The sequence below is a fragment of the Carcharodon carcharias genome, chromosome 22, assembly GCF_017639515.1.
Source record: "Carcharodon carcharias isolate sCarCar2 chromosome 22, sCarCar2.pri, whole genome shotgun sequence".
Lineage (NCBI taxonomy): Eukaryota > Metazoa > Chordata > Chondrichthyes > Lamniformes > Lamnidae > Carcharodon > Carcharodon carcharias.
Window position 1 is genome coordinate 41,791,573 of NC_054488.1, and position 19,213 is coordinate 41,810,785.

The 19,213-nt window shown below is 42.2% G+C and overlaps 1 protein-coding gene across 1 annotated transcript in view; it reads right to left on the reverse strand.

The window, feature by feature from the left end:
- The window catches only part of LOC121293629 (protein sidekick-2-like), a 941,309-nt gene that overhangs the window by 259,547 nt on the left and 662,549 nt on the right, over positions 1–19,213 (reverse strand). Inside the window, exons 15-18 of the mRNA XM_041216767.1 lie at positions 10,478–10,625; positions 8,641–8,781; positions 7,443–7,624; positions 5,240–5,355 (exon numbers count right to left, since the gene is read on the reverse strand). Of these exons, the coding sequence (XP_041072701.1) occupies positions 5,240–5,355; positions 7,443–7,624; positions 8,641–8,781; positions 10,478–10,625 (587 nt within the window). The remainder of the gene's footprint in view (positions 1–5,239; positions 5,356–7,442; positions 7,625–8,640; positions 8,782–10,477; positions 10,626–19,213) is intronic.

The following is a 19,213-nucleotide window of genomic DNA, read 5'->3' on the forward strand; positions in this document are numbered from 1 at the left end:
TTGCCATTGATTATTCTGAAGAAAAGTACGTAGTAGCTTTACTCAGTTGAATCTGATGTTGAATCTCTAGGATTAAACCAAGACAAACTGAACAAATGGCAGCATATATTGATGAATGTTATATAGTGGCTCACCAAATCTGCAAAATGTCTTGGTTGAAGAACACTTGCAGCCACTTGCTGTACTGCAAGGTCGAGTCTGGCGACCATGAAATAGAGACTTTTCTATAGAACTGGTAGTTGGCAAGTATTCACAATACTGTGGTTGCTTCATTAATGCAGTTTAATGTTTTTGTGAGTTAAGTTCAGGTTTTAGTGCAGTGAGACATTTCTGCATCCTTGACTTTTCAGAATGATTTTAGGAAGGATAGTTGTTCTGCTTATTCCAGAATTTATATTGAGGTATGGAATCTAATTGAGTTTGCAGCACAGGTCAATCCCAGAATTAAGAAGAAACAGAAATTGTAGATTCTTCACTCAGACTTTATTGTTAATTTGTTGCAGGTAAAACCCAAAGATGCAGACATCTTTGTTGGGGAAATTGTGAATAGTAGGGAGGTATCATTGTGGATTGACATGCAGTTATGCAGCACCCACCAGGAACATGCATCACACGTTAATCCTAGATGGAGGAAAAGCTACTCTCAAAGAGGAGAAAGATTGAATGACTTCCTCCTGTCCCTTTTTTAAACTCATCAAGGAATGGAATTCTTTCTATTTCAGGGATGCACTATCAGAATCAAGCACTTCCTTTGAGCCCAGGGAGACTGAGGTTCTTCAATGTGCAAATTTGAGATTGGCTGGCCTGCCAGATTCAATAACAAAAAATGAGGTGCATCTACCCGCTGAGGAGAATGAACCAATGTCCCTTCAACTTCTACAGAATCATACATTTAGAGAAAATATTTTGTATTTAAAAATGTTAATGTTGCTCATGTAATGCTGACTGCTGAAAAAATGTTTTAGATGCTGAAGAATTCAAAATGTGTTGGAATTAGAGTCTAAGAATATAGTTCTTTTTCTATTCATTCATGAGATGTGGGCGTCGCTGGCCAGGCCAGAATTTTATTACCCATCCCTAGTTGCCTTCTTTCAGAGCGCATTTAAGTGTCAACCACATTGCTGTGGGTCTGCAGTCACATGCAGGCCAGGCCAAGTAAGGACGGCAGACCTCCTTCCCTAGAGGACAATAGTCAACCAGATGGATTTTTACAACAATCGACGATGGTTTCATGGTCATCATTAGACTTTTAATTCCAGATTTTTATTGAATTCAAATTCTACCATCTGACATGGCAGGATTCAAATCCCAATTTCCAAACCCCGGGACTCTAGTCCAGCAACAATACAAGTATGCCATCGCGTCCCTATGATTGTTGCAAGATTATGATCAACTCATTTGATCTATATGATAAAATATTAATGTGTTTTAATTTATTCATTCAATAGGATGTAGACATGGCTGGCAAGGCCAGCATTTATTGCACATCCCTACCGCCACCTTCTTGAAAAGCTGCATCCGTGTAGATGCTGTTAGGGAGGGAATTCTGGCTTTTTGACCCAGAAAAAGTGAAGGAGTGGCAATATATTTCCAAGTCAGGATGGTGTATGACTTGGAAGAGAACTTGCAGTTGGTGATGTTTCCATGCGTCTTCTGTGCTTGTCCCTCTAGGCGGTAAAGGTCATGGGTTTGGAAGGTGCTGTCAAAGGAGGCTTGGCATTTTCTGCAGTGCATTGTAGATGTACACTTTGCTGCCATGGAGTGCTGATAGTGGAGGGAGTGCATGCTTACAATGGTGGATGGGGTGCTAATCAAGCAGGTCAATTTTTCCTTGATGGTGTTGAGCTTCTTGAATATTGTTGGAGCTGCACTCATCCAGGCAAGTGGAGGGTATTCCATCACTTGTAGATGATGGGCATGTTTTTTTCTGGTTGGGGGCAATGAGTTGTGGTGTTTGGAGATGAATTACTTGCTGCAGAATTCTCAGCATCTGACCTTGTTTTTGTAAGTGGCTGGTACAGTTAAGTCTCTGGTAACCTCCAGAATGTTGATGGTGGGGGAATTCAGTGATAGAATGTTGTTGAATGCCAAGGGAAGATGGTTAGATTCTCTCTTGTTAGAGATGGTCATTCCCTGGCACTTGTATCGCATAACTGTTACTTGTCTCTTATCAGCCCAAGCCTGAATTTGTCCAGGCTTTTCTGCAGGTGGACACAGAGTGCTTCATTACCTGAGGATTTGTTTGGTTTGGTTCTCAAATGGTTCACATTAAAATGGCTTTTCTCAACTTACTGAACTGAGTTTGTTGCAATGAAAGACTTCCAGTTCTAACAACTTGTTTGGTTAATACAACTACAAACTGTTTCCCTAGGAGTTTTGGTGATGTTTTCAATTGAGTCATTAATACACTGTGCCGCAGAATTGTTGTGATGATAGGGCTTCTCCTCACAAGGAATTCCCAATCTCAGGTTTGCTGCAGGAGGAAATAAACCAAGTGGACAACAGAGGTGTGCACATATGGCATTGGCAAAGGGCTAACAGCAGGGTATTTGCTCCTCATTTAAAGAAGGACCTTGACACTAAGGTCACAAGAAAGCTCAAGGGGTTAGAGGCTGGTCAATATTTGGACAATGGTTACAGAGGTAATTCAGACCCACTATAACATGAACAATTACAATGGAAATGCAGCTCCTTCATTGGGAGAGGGTTCAACAAAAACTTGAAACTCCTACCCAGGTAATTATCATTGTAAATAAGGATAAAGGGATTTATAATAGAAAAAGTAAGCAGGAATTACATGAAAATATAATTTTTCAACCATGTATGTATCTGAAGAGTTGGAACAAAGTAGCCAAACAGCTTTTAAGTTGGCAACGCTTGGAATAAATAAAATAACTTAAAAATATTATCATTTTAATTTTAGTGCAGGATTGCTACAGCAGCCTAAAGGTCATTGACTCCTAATTAATTGTTGTTTAGATTTGTGTCAGTACTTGGCACAGTATAACAAATATTAAAAGGGCTGCATTGTGTTGCAAAGGAATTTTGAAATGTCACAAACTGGTTCATTTGTATCTACAAACAATAGAAATTTGCTGTAAATTTCATAGCTAGATTTCTGACCAGTTTCAAAACTCAAGTCTTATGACATTTTTAAAAGGGTTCTCAGCAAACACATTATGGACTCATATTCTAACCTCATGTTAGCAGAAACCCTTTTCAAAACAATTAGACAGACCATGCAGACTGATTTTGTAGCTGGGCTGACAACTGAGCAAATGAAAAACGTGCTGAGCATTTTCACTTAAGTAGGTTTTCCTCCAATTTCATATGTTTGCCCATAGGGAAAAAAAAATACCATCTGTATGGTAGGACAGCAACACCAATTCACAAGAGGGGTTAAGTGAATTCAAACAAGAGTCAGGAGAGGGGTAGAATATTACAAAATAATGACAAAAACCATTGGCTCAGCAGTCACTGTCACAGCAGCTAGTGTTTCTGCCTCATTACGTTCCCAGGCAAGGAGCTAGAGTAGAGATAGCATAGGTCAACAACTGAACAACTAAACTCAGTAGAAACATTTGACAAACAGAAGATAACTTGGATCATTACAATTTTTCTCACTATATAAATGAACATTTCTTTAGAATTAGCAACTGATAGTATTGTAAGACGGATGAGGAAGCACTGTTTAACTTGCCCCTTTTAGACAAGCTTTCAGATCCGGCTTTTATTCTTAAAGTTAACTTTGCTAATTAGACAGGACACTATTTTCACGCATGTAATTGTACAATGTAATATTATCTTGCTCTCTGCCAAGAAAAAAGCTGCATTAATGTAACAAATTAGGAGTTGCTAACAATTTAAAACTTCAGCCAATAAAAAATTTAACAGGTGGTCAAGGAGCAAGTCAATACCAAAAGTCTTGCTTATCTGTGCAATCTGAATTTCACTTGCTAAAACAGATTTCATAGCAGATTAAACATTTCTACCATATCTGTATAAGGATGCATATTTCCTGACTGAAAAGGTGTTAAGAATGTAGATCCGAATGTAGAATAAATGTGCAGGCCTGGGTTATGGAGAACATAAGTTTCCTTTTTAGTTACTTTAGAGGTATAAAATGAACAAATGTCTGCTCCCAAGCAACGCATCAGGACAAAGCTGTTTTATTGGAATTTGTTTATGCACAGGTTGGTTAGGAGTTAGACTTGTTGCCTGCCTCATAATGGCTGGTTACATTGGAACAGGAATAGGCTATTCAGCCCCTCGAGCTTGTTCTGCCAATCTATGAGATCATGGCTGATCTGTGTCCTAACTTTATCTACCGGTCTTGGCTTCATGTTTACTAATACCCTTAACTCGCAAAAATCTATCAACCTCAGATTTAAAGTTAATTTAATTTGCATCTACTGATTTTTGTGGTGAGAGTTTCACACTTTGAAGAATATTTCCTAACTTTTCTCCTGAATGGCCTGACTCCACTTTTAAAGTTATGCCACTTTGTCAGCCAACATAAAGCATACAAGTGTTTAGAGGTTCCGTGACGGTGTCTTGGTTTAATGGATTTATTTCAGGGATTTCTCTCCCAGTTTCCGATCTGCTCTGAAGTTCTAAGATAAAAGCAAAGTACTGCTGATGCCAGGAATCTGAAATAAAAACAGAAAATGCTGGAACAACTCAGCAGGTCTGACAGCATCTGGAGAGAGAAACCGAGGTAACGTTTCGAGTCTGTATGACCCTTCATACAGACTAACACAGACTCTCTCCACAGATGCTGTCAGACCTGCTGAGTTGTTCCAGCATTTTCTGTTTTTATTTGCCCTGAAGTTCTATCTGATGGAACATGATGGGCACAGGATGGGAAGCCTTTCAGAGTTATTCGTTAACAGCCCCTTCACATTACAGCGTTGTTGGCAGTAACCTTAACTATGAGAGCACCATTGCAATATAACAGCGGTGCCGATTCTGCCTTTGGACGAAGACAACCACCTACAGAGATTCTTTTTGACAGGGACAGAAGGGAAATTTGGCCACAAATCTAAATGCTGATGCCAGCACTGATGTAGCTAGTGATGGAGATTGTTAAATTGCTGTTCTCGACAATCTTTCTGCAGCCAACAGGCAATGTTGGCCATTAATTCCTAGGGGTTTGGCAGCACTTTGCATAATCTGACACTGAACAAAGCCTAACCAACAATGTTGATTTTTGGAAGCATGTTGAAATTATGGGTATTACCTTGTAACCTTGATTAATTCCATTAATAAACTGAGGGCTGGGTGGTGTCCATGTGAATCGAATGGTAGTGGAATTAATGGCTTCAGCATGCACATTTCCTGGAGGCACTGTAGGAACTGGGAAAAACAACAAAAACTCAAACTGGTTCCACAAGTAACGAGAGAAAAATTGGAGAATAAATGGTGCTTTGAGACAAAGCATTCATACACATAGGATAATAAATAGTTTTACAGTCATTTCTGAATTTTCCCGTCGGCGATTTGGAGGCGGGGCCCACTTGCCAACGGGGAAATTACACGGAATGATGTTGGGAGGAACCCCCAACGTCATCCCGGTCCCTTTAAATTTTTAGGAAGGTGCGTGGACAGCGAAATCAGCTGTCTGCCCGCTGACCTGTCAATCGCCAATTAAGGCCATTGAAAGGCTAATTAAGATCATTAAGGCTGGTGGGCAGGCCAGGAACCCCAGCAGGCTCCTGATAATACATGAAACCTCATCCACTGGCGGGATGAGGTTTCATGTCTGTTTTTAAAAAGTGTAATAAAGTTTATGTCGTTTTTATTAACATGTCCCATCTCGTGTGACATTGTCACATGAGGGGGACATGTTCAAAAAATAAAAATATTATTTTTTTTAAACTTTTGTGCACTGTCACTAATCTCCGTGAGATAGCACTTAGTCTCAGGGAGCAGGAAGCGCCCTGTCGGGAAGGCTGTTGGGCGGGCCTTAATTGGCCTGCCCACTCAAAATGGCGGCGGGCCCCGTTTCGGCGGTGGGGGTCGGCTGTCCGCCCGCCGCTGAGCCGGTGGGGCACGCCCACCAAGGGCAATATTCTGCTCCCTGCTATGGTCAGCATGCTACAGATGCCATGTTTCTACGCCACACTTACTTTGAAGTTTTGGTTTGGAACTCCTAATGGCTTCTTCTATCTGTTTAAGTTGACTGCAAAGGACTGAAATAAAGGGTCTTACATGGGTGTGCAATGTCTTTTTTCCCAGTATGGTTCCGCCTACTCGTGCAATTATGCAGCCAAGCAGGTGGAGTAGCCAGCCGGTTCTTGGCCAGCACCAACATTGCTCTTTTCTGGGCACCAGGGGATTTGTGAAAGCAGCCTGATGGATAGACCACATTAAAGAAGCTCTCTTGAATGTAATGTTGAATTAAGGGTTTCGGTAATAATTAATGTTTTAGCTGTCTTCTCTATTGATTTTAGAGGGACATTTTTGCTGCTGGTTCTCAATGTGCAAGTCTCATACACCTGTCGGGAACCCCAATGCAAAGCCCCAGATTCATTAGGGCTGGAACGTGGAAAGAACCCAGTGAAATGCAAGTCTTCCCAGCAGCCGATCTTAGCAAATCAGGCATTTGCATTAGGTGTTGCCAGGTGCACAAGCACATTTTAGGAATGAATAGCACAAGCAGAGCCCATAAATCGATGCAAAAGTAACTAAAGAAAGACTTGTAGTTATATAGCACCTTTCATGATCACAGGTCATCCCAAAATCACCAATAAATACTTTTCAAGTGTACCCACTGTTGTAATGTAGGAAATGTGGCAGCCAATTTGCGCACAGCATGCTCCCACAAACAGCAATATGATAATGATCAATTACGACGTTAACTGAGGGATAAATATTAGCCAGGACACCAGGGTAACTCCCTGCTCTTCTTCAATTTAATGTCACAGAATCTTTCATATCCACCTGAGAGGGCAGACAAGCCTTGGTTTAAATCTCATCTGAAATTACAATCACTAGATTGATGCGTGACAGCTTTTTTTGCGCTCAAGTCCTTAGGAGGGACTTGAACCCATAATGTTGTAACTCAGAAGCAGGAGTACTACTAACTGAGCCTCACTACAGAGTACATTGTTGCGACCCAACAGTATTTAAGGAGTAGAAGTAGTTCTGGTTAACTAACTTAAATCAAATTAAACTTTAAATGTACATTAGGGGTTTTGTACCCTCTCTACTGTCTGTAAATTTATCCAATAATGTGCAGGTTACAAAGAAGTTGTTGAATTTCCTGAATTGCTAAATTTAACAACAAACCATCTGCTACATTTACAGAATAATTATTTTTATACAATCCCCATTAGGGACTTCACTTTCTAAATTGGTAATAGTAATTTTGGTGAGGCAACAGTAGCTTGTGATACTTTAGCCTTGTTTCACTTGCCTTCCCGTGAGTGCTCAATACCCACCCCCTTGTAGGGTCCATTCCGTGACAGTTGGGCTGTAGATTCCCAGACCAGCCCCATTATAGGATGCAACAGCAATCTCATAATTGGTCCAGATGATGAGGTCCTCAAGCAAGAAATTATTAACATCAGAATTAGTGATGTTCTTATACTGGTGCTCTACAGGTAAACCTGCCAAGCAATACCTGAAAAGAGAGAAGCAGCTGATTTAACACTTTTTTCAGACACTTTTGAGTAGTATGCACACCAAAGTATGCACAAAGTGTGCTGCTAATAAGAAAATATACTTCAGAAAAATGCTGTCTAATTATAGTTGTGAGATATTTTGGATAGCTTAATGTTTTCAAATTTAAACATCTGAAAGGAGTTTTTGTATTGACCAAATCCTGCTGACTCTTGGGCTGAAATTTTTTGTGGAGGCGGTGGCCCAAATCCTCAGCTGAAAAGTCAGGGGTGAACCCACCTCTGCAGGGCTGGGAAACCACAATCAAATTAACGGCTGTTAATTGCCTGAGGTCATGGCTTCTACTCCTATGAGGGAGAATGTTCTGCCTCCCAGAGCTGCTGACTAATCAGATGGCCAGCAGTTGTCTAGTCCAAGCAGCGCCGTCAGAACTGGTGGCCACTGCAGGGTCTGCAATCCATCTCCTACGAGGAGGAGACCAGACTGCATGGTAAGTCGAGTTGGCTTCATCAGGGCCTGTCTGACTGGCTCTGGCAAGGGCCATGGTGGGGCAGGTGGGGGAATCTTCCATTGGGTACAGGGTTCCCAAACAGGGGCGGTCCCTGCAACCCCCCACCCCCCCCCCAGGCCTGTAGCCAGGCTGTCACAATTTAGCTGGAGGGCTCACCACATGGTGTGGGAATCCCCCCCTCTCCCCTCTCTCAAGATGTTAAATATAAACACAGCAAATTGCAATTTATAAACAATACAAAGTACAAAAGAAAACTCAGCAAGCTTATGTTGAACATCAAGCTTTAAGGCCATCAGGCGATAATGCATCTTAACCAGTTTCCCTTTTGTTGATTTGAAACAGAATATAGCACCATTTTCTGGTTTGTCATTTTCTTTTGTCAGCTTCAAGTGGCTTTTTACAATGGAAACACAAGAAAAAACTATATCCTCAAAAATACATGGCCACAGTTATTGGCTTAAGTTTCATCCATGAAGACAGAGAGCAAAGACTCTGTTCTGAGATACCTGATAATGTAACCCTTGAGGGCTCCATTCTGATGGTTTTCTGGGGGTGGCTGCCATTGAATCATAATAGACTGATTGGTCCTGCCACTCGCAATGACATTTTGTGGGGATGCACTTGGTGGTTCTTCAGGTAGTGACAACCTGCAAGAATTTAAACCATTTGGTTACGAAAAATATAAAGTTAGAGATAATACTCAGTTTCAGCAAAACAGAACTTAGTGGACCACAAGAAACAAAAAAATGGATTGCGCAGGAATCAATGTACCAATGACTCACAAATTTATTTATTTTTGTTTTATTCATTGATGGGATGTGGGCGTCACTGGCTAGGCCAGCATTTATTGCCCATTCCTAATTGCCCTTGATAATGTGGTGGTGAGCTGCCTTCTTGAAACGCTGCAGTCCCTATGGTATAGGTACTCCCACGGTGCTGTTAGAGAGGGAGTTCCAGGATTTTGACCCAGCAACAGTGAAGGAACGGCAATATATTTGCAATTCAGGATGCTGAATGATTTGGAGGGGAACTTCCAGGTGGTGGTGTTTCCATCTATCTGCTGCCCTTGTTCTTCAAGGTGGTAGTGGTCGTGGGTTTTGAAGGTGCTGTCTAAGGAGCCTTTCTGTAATGCATCTTGTAGATGGTACACACTGCTGCCACTGTTCGTTGATGGTGGAGGGAGTGAATGTTTGTGATATTGGTGCCAGTCAAGCGGGCTACTTTGTCCTGGATGGTGTCAAGCTTCTTGAGTGTTGTAGGAGTTGTACTCATCCAGGCAGGTGGGCAGTATTCCATCAAAGTCCTGACTTGTGCCTTGTAGATGGTGGACAGGCTTTGGGGGGTCAGGAGATGAGTTACTCGATGCAGGATTCCCAGCCTCTGACCTGCTCTTGTAGTCACAGTATTTGTATGGCTGGCCAGTCAGTTTCTGGTCAATGGTAACCCCGAGGATGTTGATAGTGGAAGATTCAGCAATGGTAATGCCACTGAATGTCAAGGGAGCAATGGTTAGATTCTCTCTTGTTGGAGATGGTCATTGCCTGACAATTGTGTGGTGTGAATGTCACTTGTCAGCCCAAGCCTGGATATTGTCCAGGTCTTGCTGCATTTGGACATGGACCGCTTCAGTATCTGAGAAGTCATGAATGGTGCTGAACATTGTGCAATCATCAGCAAACATCCTCAATTCAGACCTTATGATGGAAGGAAGGTCATTGATGAAGCAGCTGAAGATAGTTGGGCCTAGGACACTACCCTGAGGAACTCCTGCAGTGATGTCCTGGAACTGAGGTGATGGTCTTCCAACAACCACAACCATCTTCCTTTGCGCTAGGTATGATTCCAACCAGCGGAGAGTTTCCCCTTTGATTCCCATTGACTCCAGTTTTGCTAGGGCTCCTTGATGCCACACTCAATCAAATGCTGCCTTGATATCAAGAGCAGTCACTCTCACTTACCTCTGGAGTTCAGCTCTTTTGCCCATGTTGCCAAGACTGTAATGAGGTCAGAAGCTGAGTGACACTGGTGGTAGTTTCTTGGTGTTTAAGAATAGTAAATGATGGAAATATGGCAGCTATTGTAATCTATTTGATAAGCTCCCATAACAGAGATCTGTGTCGATAATGAATCTTCTTGGGACAAATAGGAAATTGTAAATTAAATGACGAATGACTAAATAGGAACAAAGGCCAGTTTGTGATCAGTTGTAACATGAAGAATAACCTGATCATTAGTCCTTGGGGATCTCAGAGCTCATAATATTCAGTTATAATCCCAGTGAGATTTGTGGCATATCACAATTCATCTTTTAAACCAACTGCACTGTATTGGAAGCTAGCTTACCTCTCGGTCTCTCTGCTGTATTGGCTCTTTCCAACATCATTCACAGCACAGATACGGAACTGATAGGACCTGGCTGGAATGAGTCCCCTGACCAACAGCCCCACTGATTCTGGGTTAACATTCATCAGGTGAACAGTCCAAGGGGAATCTGCAACAAAAAAAAGGGTTTTTATTTGAGAGCACACAGATTTTGGCTTTAAGGCAACTGGTAAAAACTGCTTTTGAGAAAACCCTGAAAGGTATTGGACAATGGGAAGGAGTGTTGTATGGACAGAGGTCAACATTTTTAAGTTAATGGAATGAAAATTCACTTTCATTGTTCTGTGAACAGTTCCCCTCAACAACATCTCACATTTTAATACAACCCTCAAAATAATGTCTTCGGATGCTTCAGGCAGAAGTCAGTGGACAACATCAGCAGTAAAGAGTTAGCATAGGTATCCAAATGAGTTTGGAGGAGAGATAAGTTGAAAGAAAAGACGTACTAGATCAGTGTTATCCGATAGGAACTGGTGACTACAGCAATGCTGTTTTAGCCATATGTAATAATTTTCACAGAAAATTCCTTACCTCCTCTCTCAAAACAATACAGGTAAATGTATTTCACATATGTTATATGTATTTTAAAAAACACCCTCCATTATTCAATACCACAAAGTAAAGCCCTAACAATGACCTAAGCTCACCTTTAACATTTTACTAAAAAATAATGACAGTATCTATTACCTGTTTATTATTTACTAATTAGAAATACAATTAGTCACATCTGGTTTCCTAATTAGCTACATGTGGCTAGTGGCTAATGCATTGGACAACACTGTCCTTGTCAGTGTGCCACCAAAGTAGTGAGGAAGCGGGGAGTAGGAGGGAATGTATGGGAGACCAGAATCAAAGGAACACATTGTACCTACAGTGTCATAAGGCTGTAGGAGGTGGAAGGGTTGGGTAGAGCTAGGACATGAAAAGATGTGGATTTTGAATTTAGGGTATTGTAGAGATAAGAGCAATGGAGGTTCATCCCCCAACCTAACAGCTCAACCAGTAAAGTCTCTTTCAGTGGAATGATTCAAGTTTTATACATGCTCCTTCACCTTTAGCCCTTTGGTCGTATACAGGGCAAGAGTAGCAAAATAATATTAAAGTATAGCTGTGGGAAATCAACCTCTAGCTGAAAAACTTATTTTTATACAAGTGCTAATTCCTTTGCCCTGGTACAATTGTGATTAAGACATTATTCCATATTGTTTGTACTCCATGAGCTACAGTTTTGCCTATAGTTTAGACATCAATGAATAAATGGTTACAAAAACACATGAAAAGGCCTGGAAGTTTATTGCTTGTTGGCAGTCTCAACAGTTTGGAGAATCTATCTGTAGAAGTCATGAGGAAAAAGCGTTTCCCAAAGAGTATGTCTCCAGATGCTTCAGGCAGGGAGATGGCGAAGTTGTGGTATTGTCACTGGACGAGTACTCCAGATACCCAGGGTGCTCTGGGGACCTGGGTGTGAACCCCACTGTGGCAGATGGTGAAATTTGAATGAAATAAAAAATCTGGAATTAAAAGTCTAATGATGACTTTGAAATCATTGTTTCATAATGGTTGTTGTAAAAACCCATCTGGTTCACAAATGTCCTCTAGGGAACAAAATCTACCATCCTTACCTGGTCTGGTCCACATGTGACTCCAGACCCATAGCAATGTGGATGACTCTTAAATGCCCTCTAAAATGGCCTAGCAAGCCACTCAGTTCTCAAGGTCAGTTAGGGATAGGCAATAAATGCTGGCCCAGCCAGCAACGCCCATGAATGAATAAAAGACAACGAATAAAGAATGGAATTATAGGATTTTTTTAAAGGAAAAGAAAACAACTTTCTAAGTATCAGGCTTCAAAAGGTAAATTATTAGTATATGATATTCCTTGTGTGGAGGCTGTTACATCAATAAATTTTGGTGCAGTATTGACTCTTGTGGCAACTGCCATACCAGCACTAACTCTGGTAATCAGTAGTGCACAGGTATAGACTAATTGCATTGACTCTTGTAACCACTGGCAAACCAGCACAGACTCTATAGCCAACTCTTGTAGCTAATGTGTGCTAACTTTTGTCGCCACTGGTAAATGAGTAATGTACAGTTGAATGCAGAAGAAATTAATAGTTAAAAAAAAGCCTCTGACATAACTAACTAGTGGTAAAAAAAGATTCTGTAAATGTAAACTAAGTGTGCCAGCATCTAAAAAAAAGGAAGCAATAGATTAATATTTCAGGTGTAGATCTTTTGTCAGAGCTGCTGTCAAAAACCAAATGTCCACTATTAAATGTGATTCCACGATTGGGCAATACTTGTTTACAATCCTGAGTACACTCACATGCACCATGAGTTGCACTAACAACTAATTTAGGATAACCAGTCAAGCTCATAATGTGGCTCATGTATACCTCCTGGAAGCGACATAAATTCATATGCAGTGACCTGTTCTCTGCCAACAAAAGGAATATATTCAAGACTTGCACTTTTTTGAATTACCCGGAAGTATGAGGAGCTTATAGTTCCTTGTTGTTTTCTCCTTGGCAATGCTTCAGCCAATCAAAGTCGACTTGCCAACCAATCAGCACCCCTTTTCTCCAGCAGTATAAGTTGTTGTGATTGTTCGAAATTTGGCATTCTTGCATTTGTCCTGATAAGTGATGAAAAGCTTTGGCCACACGTCTCTCTTTTCAGCAACATGATTTAATTTCACATTTCTAGCACCTGGAGTTTTAAAATTTTTTTTTTAGCTAACCAATTAAGTTTACGTGGTTCAGGAAATGCTTTAGAAATCCTGCCTGGCATTGTGACAAATCACAATTCTATGTTTCTGTCCTGAACATTTTGACCTCTACTGGACTATGGTTCCATTGAACATATGACCCATACCGTCCTTTGAGGTTACTCTACCATTCAATAAGATCATGGCTGATCCCTGAATTCAATTCTAATTTCCCGCCCAATCCATATATCCTCAATTCCACTAAAGTCCAAAAATCCGTCCATCTCAGCCCTGAATATACTCAATGACTGACTATCCACAGCTCTCTGGGGTACAGAATTCCAAAGATTCACAACCCCTGAGTGAAGAAATTCCTCGTCATCTCAGTCTTAAATGATTGACTTTTCAGCCGTTGACACAGTGGCTGTGTGATGCTAGGTATGTAGGCCGTGCGTCCCAAAGACTGGCGGATCGTATCAAACAGCATGTCCCAGCCACTGTTTGCAACGGGCAGGGTACAAACCATACCCAGCCAGCCCGTGCTTGCAAAACTCAAAACACAGCGTCCAACATTAGATGTCATTCCATGATTTGACATTTGCTAAATAATCCTCAATGTGCTAAAAATTATGCTGACAACCAATTTAACATTGGCAGCCAGGTTCACAATGTGGTGCATTTGCATGTAATGGAAGCTGCATATATTAATACACAGGACCCTGTTCTCTGCAGACAGAAAGAACATGTACCCACATTGCACCTGTTTCAGCTAAACAAAATAAGTGACAGCCACTCACTGACTTATCCTTCAAGCAATGCCTTGACCAATCAGGGTCAAGCTGCCTGGTTTAAATTTCAAACAATGCTTGGCAGTTAACTGTCAGTCACCATCAGTGGTGCATTCTCCATGAAAACGCCACTTATGAACCAATCAGCAACTTCTTCGCATACAGTATAAATTGTTGTTTCCCCCCTTATATTGGTATTCTTGCAAGTGTCCTAACGAGTGCAAGACAAAAAGTTTACACATCTCTTTTTCAGCAAAAGCCAAGAATCTTATTCGTTTTGATGAGATCATCTCTCACTCTTCGAAACTCCAGAGGGTATTGGCCCATTCCACTCAAACTCATATCATAGAACAACCTGATCATCTCAGGAATCAATGTAGTGAACCTTCGCTGTACAGCCTCACTTGTGTCAGGTTCTCACCAGTATCTAGCAATTATTGGTCAAGCTGAATGTTGGCAGGCCGTTTTGCGGGGAGGCTTGGGGTGGGGGTAGGGCATCACCACTGGGCCTATCCTGAATGTATTCTCACTCAATAATCACATATCTGCATTCCCAGCAAGGGAGTCCCTGAACAGCAATGAGCTAGGAACTATACCTGATATTCCTTTTCCTAACCCAGGTAAAATCCAATAATATACCCACTCCAGTCTCCAGCTGAGATGAGCTGAAACCTGGAATTTTTTTGTCTCTACTGACAGAGATAGCAGGGAAGGCGGAAGGATTTTAAACTAGCTTCTACTGAACAGTAGGGCTTCTAATCTGCCACAGTGGAATATGCTGCAAATATTTACAATGATAGCTCCATAATGATTCCACAATAATATATAACCTTAATTTAGTTAAAGACTAAGATATTCGGTAAAAACACTTTAATCAAAAATATGTTGTCATATTTTTAATATTTTAAATATTTTGTTAACAGTGGCAGCAGGAGCAACCCGCAACCACGCAACCAGCTTGGATTCTGATGCTGCCAGTTTGGACCCTACCATTCAACAACCACAGGGCAGCCTAAACACACACCATCAACTCTGTCATGGCCAACGCATGCGCAGGAACAATGCATGCAGTAGAGACAGAAGTAAACCCAGTCAAAATGCATCCTGGGAAGGCTTGACCCTGGACACAGAGCAAAGGGCCAAATTATGGGATGGTCCCGCAAAATCCGGGACGCTTGGTCACCCTGCTTGACTCACTTGCAAATCAAAAATCTGTCTAAATCAGCTTTGAACATACTCAATGACTCAGCCTCCACTGCTTGCAGTGGCGGGGAGAGAATTCCACAGGCTAACGACCCTCTGAGAGGAGAAATGCCTCCTCATCTCTGCCTGAAATGGGAGACCCCTTATTTTGAAACTGTGACCCCTAGCTCTAGATTCCCCCACAAGGGGAAACATCATCTCAGCATTTACCCTATCAAGCCCCTTCAGAATCTTATATTTTCAATAAGATCATGGCTGATGAAATCAAATTCCATTTTTTATCAGAGATTCTGAGACATTTTCTGTGAATCGTTTATGTTCCAATAGAAACTAAATCAGCAGCTTTGATTATACCCTGCAACAGTCCAAGGATGTACATCCCATATAGATTCATGTGAGGATCAATTTGCTTATGATCATTTGTGTTGTGTTTCACAATATTTGAATTAAACAATGACATCTGTTGAATCACACAGTTAGACAAAGTATGCTCTAGGGAAAAAAACTTCATATAAATTGAAAACAAAAACAGAATTACCTGGAAAAACTCAGCAGGTCTGGCAGCATCGGCGGAGAGGAAAAGAGTTGACGTTTCGAGTCCTCATGACCCTTCAACAGAACTAGGTGAATCCAAGGAAGGGGTGAAATATAAGCTGGTTTAAGGTGTGTGTGTGTGTGTGTGTGTGTGTGTGTGTGGGGGGGTGGGGGGGGGGGGGGGGGAGAGAAGTGGATGGGGGTGGTGTGGTTGTAGGGACAAACAAGCAGTGATAGAAGCAGATCATCAAAAGATGTCACAGACAACAGAACAAAAGAACACAGAGGTGTTGAAGTTGGTGATATTATCTAAACGAATATGCTAATTAAGAATGGATGGTAGGGCACTCAAGGTATAGCTCTAGTGGGGGTGGGAGGAGCATAAAAGATTTAAAAATATTTAAAAATAATGGAAATAGGTGGGAAAAGAAAAATCTATATAATTTATTGGAAAAAAACAAAAGGAAGGGGGAAGAAACAGAAAGGGGGTGGGGATGCAGGAGGGAGTTCAAGACCTAAAGTTGTTGAATTCAATATTCAGTCCGGAAGGCTGTAAAGTCCCTAGTCGGAAGATGAGGTATTGTTCCTCCAGTTTGCGTTGGACTGCACTGGAACAATGCAGCAAGCCAAGGACAGACATGTGGGCGAGAGAGCAGGGTGGAGTGTTAAAATGGCAAGTGACAGGGAGGTTTGGGTCATTCTTGCGGACAGACTGCAGGTGTTCTGCAAAGCGGTCACCCAGTTTACGTTTGGTCTCTCCAATGTAGAGGAGACCACATTGGGAGCAATGAATGCAGTAGACTAAGTTTGAGGAAATGCAAGTGAAATGCCGCTTCACTTGAAAGGAGTGTTTGGGCCCTTGGACGGTGAGGAGAGAGGAAGTGAAGGGGCAGGTGTTATATCTTTTGCGTGGGCATGGGGCGGTGCCATAGGAGGGGGTTGAGGAGTAGGGGGTGATGGAGGAGTGGACCAGGGTGTCCCGGAGGGAACGATCCCTACGGAATGCCGACAGGGGAGGTGAAGGGAAGATGTGTTTGGTGGTGGCATCATGCTGGAGTTGGCGGAAATGGCGAAGGATGATCCTTTGAATGCGGAGGCTGGTGGGGTGATAAGTGAGGACAAGGGGGACCCTATCATGTTTCTGGGAGGGAGGAGAAGGCGTGAGGGTGGATGCGCGGCAGATGGGCCGGACACGGTTGAGGGCCCTGTCAACGACCGTGGGTGGAAAACCTCGGTTAAGGAGGAAGGAGGACATGTCAGAGGAACTGTTTTTGAAGGTAGCATCATCAGAACAGATGCGACGGAGCCGAGGGAACTGAGAGAATGGGATGGAGTCCTTACGGGAAGCGGGGTGTGAGGAGCTGTAGTCAAGGTAGCTGTGGGAGTCGGTAGGCTTGTAATGGATATTGGTGGACAGTCTATCACCAGAGATTGAGACAGAGAGGTCAAGGAAGGGAAGGGAAGTGTCAGAGATGGACCATGTGAAAATGATGGAGGGGTGGAGATTGGAAGCAAAATTAATACATTTTTCCAAGTCCCAACGAGAGCATGAAGCAGCACCGAAGTAATCATCAATGTACCGGAGAAAGAGTTGTGGAAGGGGGCCGGAGTAGGACTGCAACAAGGAATGTTCCACATACCCCATAAAGAGACAAGCATAGCTGGGGCCCATGCGGGTACCCATAGCCACACCTTTTATTTGGAGGATGTGAGAGCAGTTGAAGGAGAAATTGTTCAGTGTGAGAACAAGTTCAGCCAGACGGAGGAGAGTAGTGGTGGATGGGGATTGTTCGGGTCTCTGTTCGAGGAAGAAGCTAAGGGCCCTCAGACCATCCTGGTGGGGGATGGAGGTGTAGAGGGATTGGACGTCCATGGTGAAGAGGAAGCGGTTGGGGCCAGGGAACTGGAAATTGTTGTTGTGACGTAAGTTGTCAGAGGAATCACAAATGTAGGTGGGAAGGGACTGGACAAGGGGAGAGAGAAGGAAGTCAAGATAACGAGAAATGAGTTCTGTGGGGCAGGAGCAAGCTGACATGATCGGTCTACCGGGACAGTTTTGTTTGTGGATTTTGGGTAGGAGGTAGAAGCGGGCCGTCCGAGGTTGGGCGACTATCAGGTTGGAAGCTGTGGGAGGAAGATCCCCAGAGTAGATGAGGTCAGTGACAGTCCTGGAAACAATGGCTTGATGTTCAGTGGTGGGGTCATGGTCCAGGGAGAGGTAGGAGGAAGAGTCTGCAAGTTGACGCCCACATGTCTGTCCTTGGCTTGCTGCATTGTTCCAGTGAAGCCCAACGCAAACTGGAGGAACAATACCTCATCTTCCGACTAGGCACTTTACAGCCTCCCGGACTGAATATTGAATTCAACAACTTTAGGTCTTGAACTCCCTCCTCCATCCCCACCCCCTTTCTGTTTCTTCCCCTTCCTTTTGTTTTTTCCAATAAATTATATAGATTTTTCTTTTCCCACCTATTTCCATTATTTTTAAATATCTTTAAATCTTTTATGCTCCTCCCACCCCCACTAGAGCTATACCTTGAGTGCCCTACCATCCATTCTTAATTAGCACATTCGTTTAGATAATATCACCAACTTCAACACCTATGTGTTCTTTTGTTCTGTTGTCTGTGACATCTTTTGATGATCTGCTTCTATCACTGCTTGCTTGTCCTTACAACCGCCCCCCCCAACCCCCAACACACACACACACACCTTAAACCAGCTTATATTTCACCCCTTCCTTGGATTCACCTAGTTCTGTTGAAGGGTCATGAGGACTCAAAACGTCAACTCTTTTCTTCTCCGCTGATGCTGCCAGACCTGCTGAGTTTTTCCAGGTAATTCTGTTTCTGTTTTAGATTTCCAGCATCCGCAGTTTTTTTTGTTTTTATATTCATATAAATTGAAGTTGGTGCTTTATATTTAAACCAGTAATAAGAATTTAGGGCTGTCTCAAGGCAACATATACACTAGCTACACCCAATAGATATATAACAATCAAATGCTAAATTGAGCTGATCTAGAATGACAATTAAATAGATTAACATTTGTAAGGTGAGAATGGGGGTAATTAATCCCCTGTTTAAATATGCTTTGTGACCAGGAATTGGCAATTACTTGGGATTTTTCACAGTGTGCTTTGAACAAAACTAGTTTCTGCAGAATTGAATGAATGGACTGAAAAGGAACATGAATTTTCATTATAAAAGGAAACACTTGATGATGACTCATTGAAGTGATAACAGATTGTAACAGTTTCTCCTTAGTATTCACACTCATTGAATAAAGAAAAGACTGTCTCAGGAACCCTTATACTTGCAAAAATCAACCAGTCAGCTAGCCACAGAACTTGCCTATTTTAAATGAGCTTCAAATGACATGGGACTGGTAAAGCTGTCAGTGACCTCTGATAAAGATTGACATGTTGGTCTGTCACATATGTCATGGGTGGATGAAGACTGA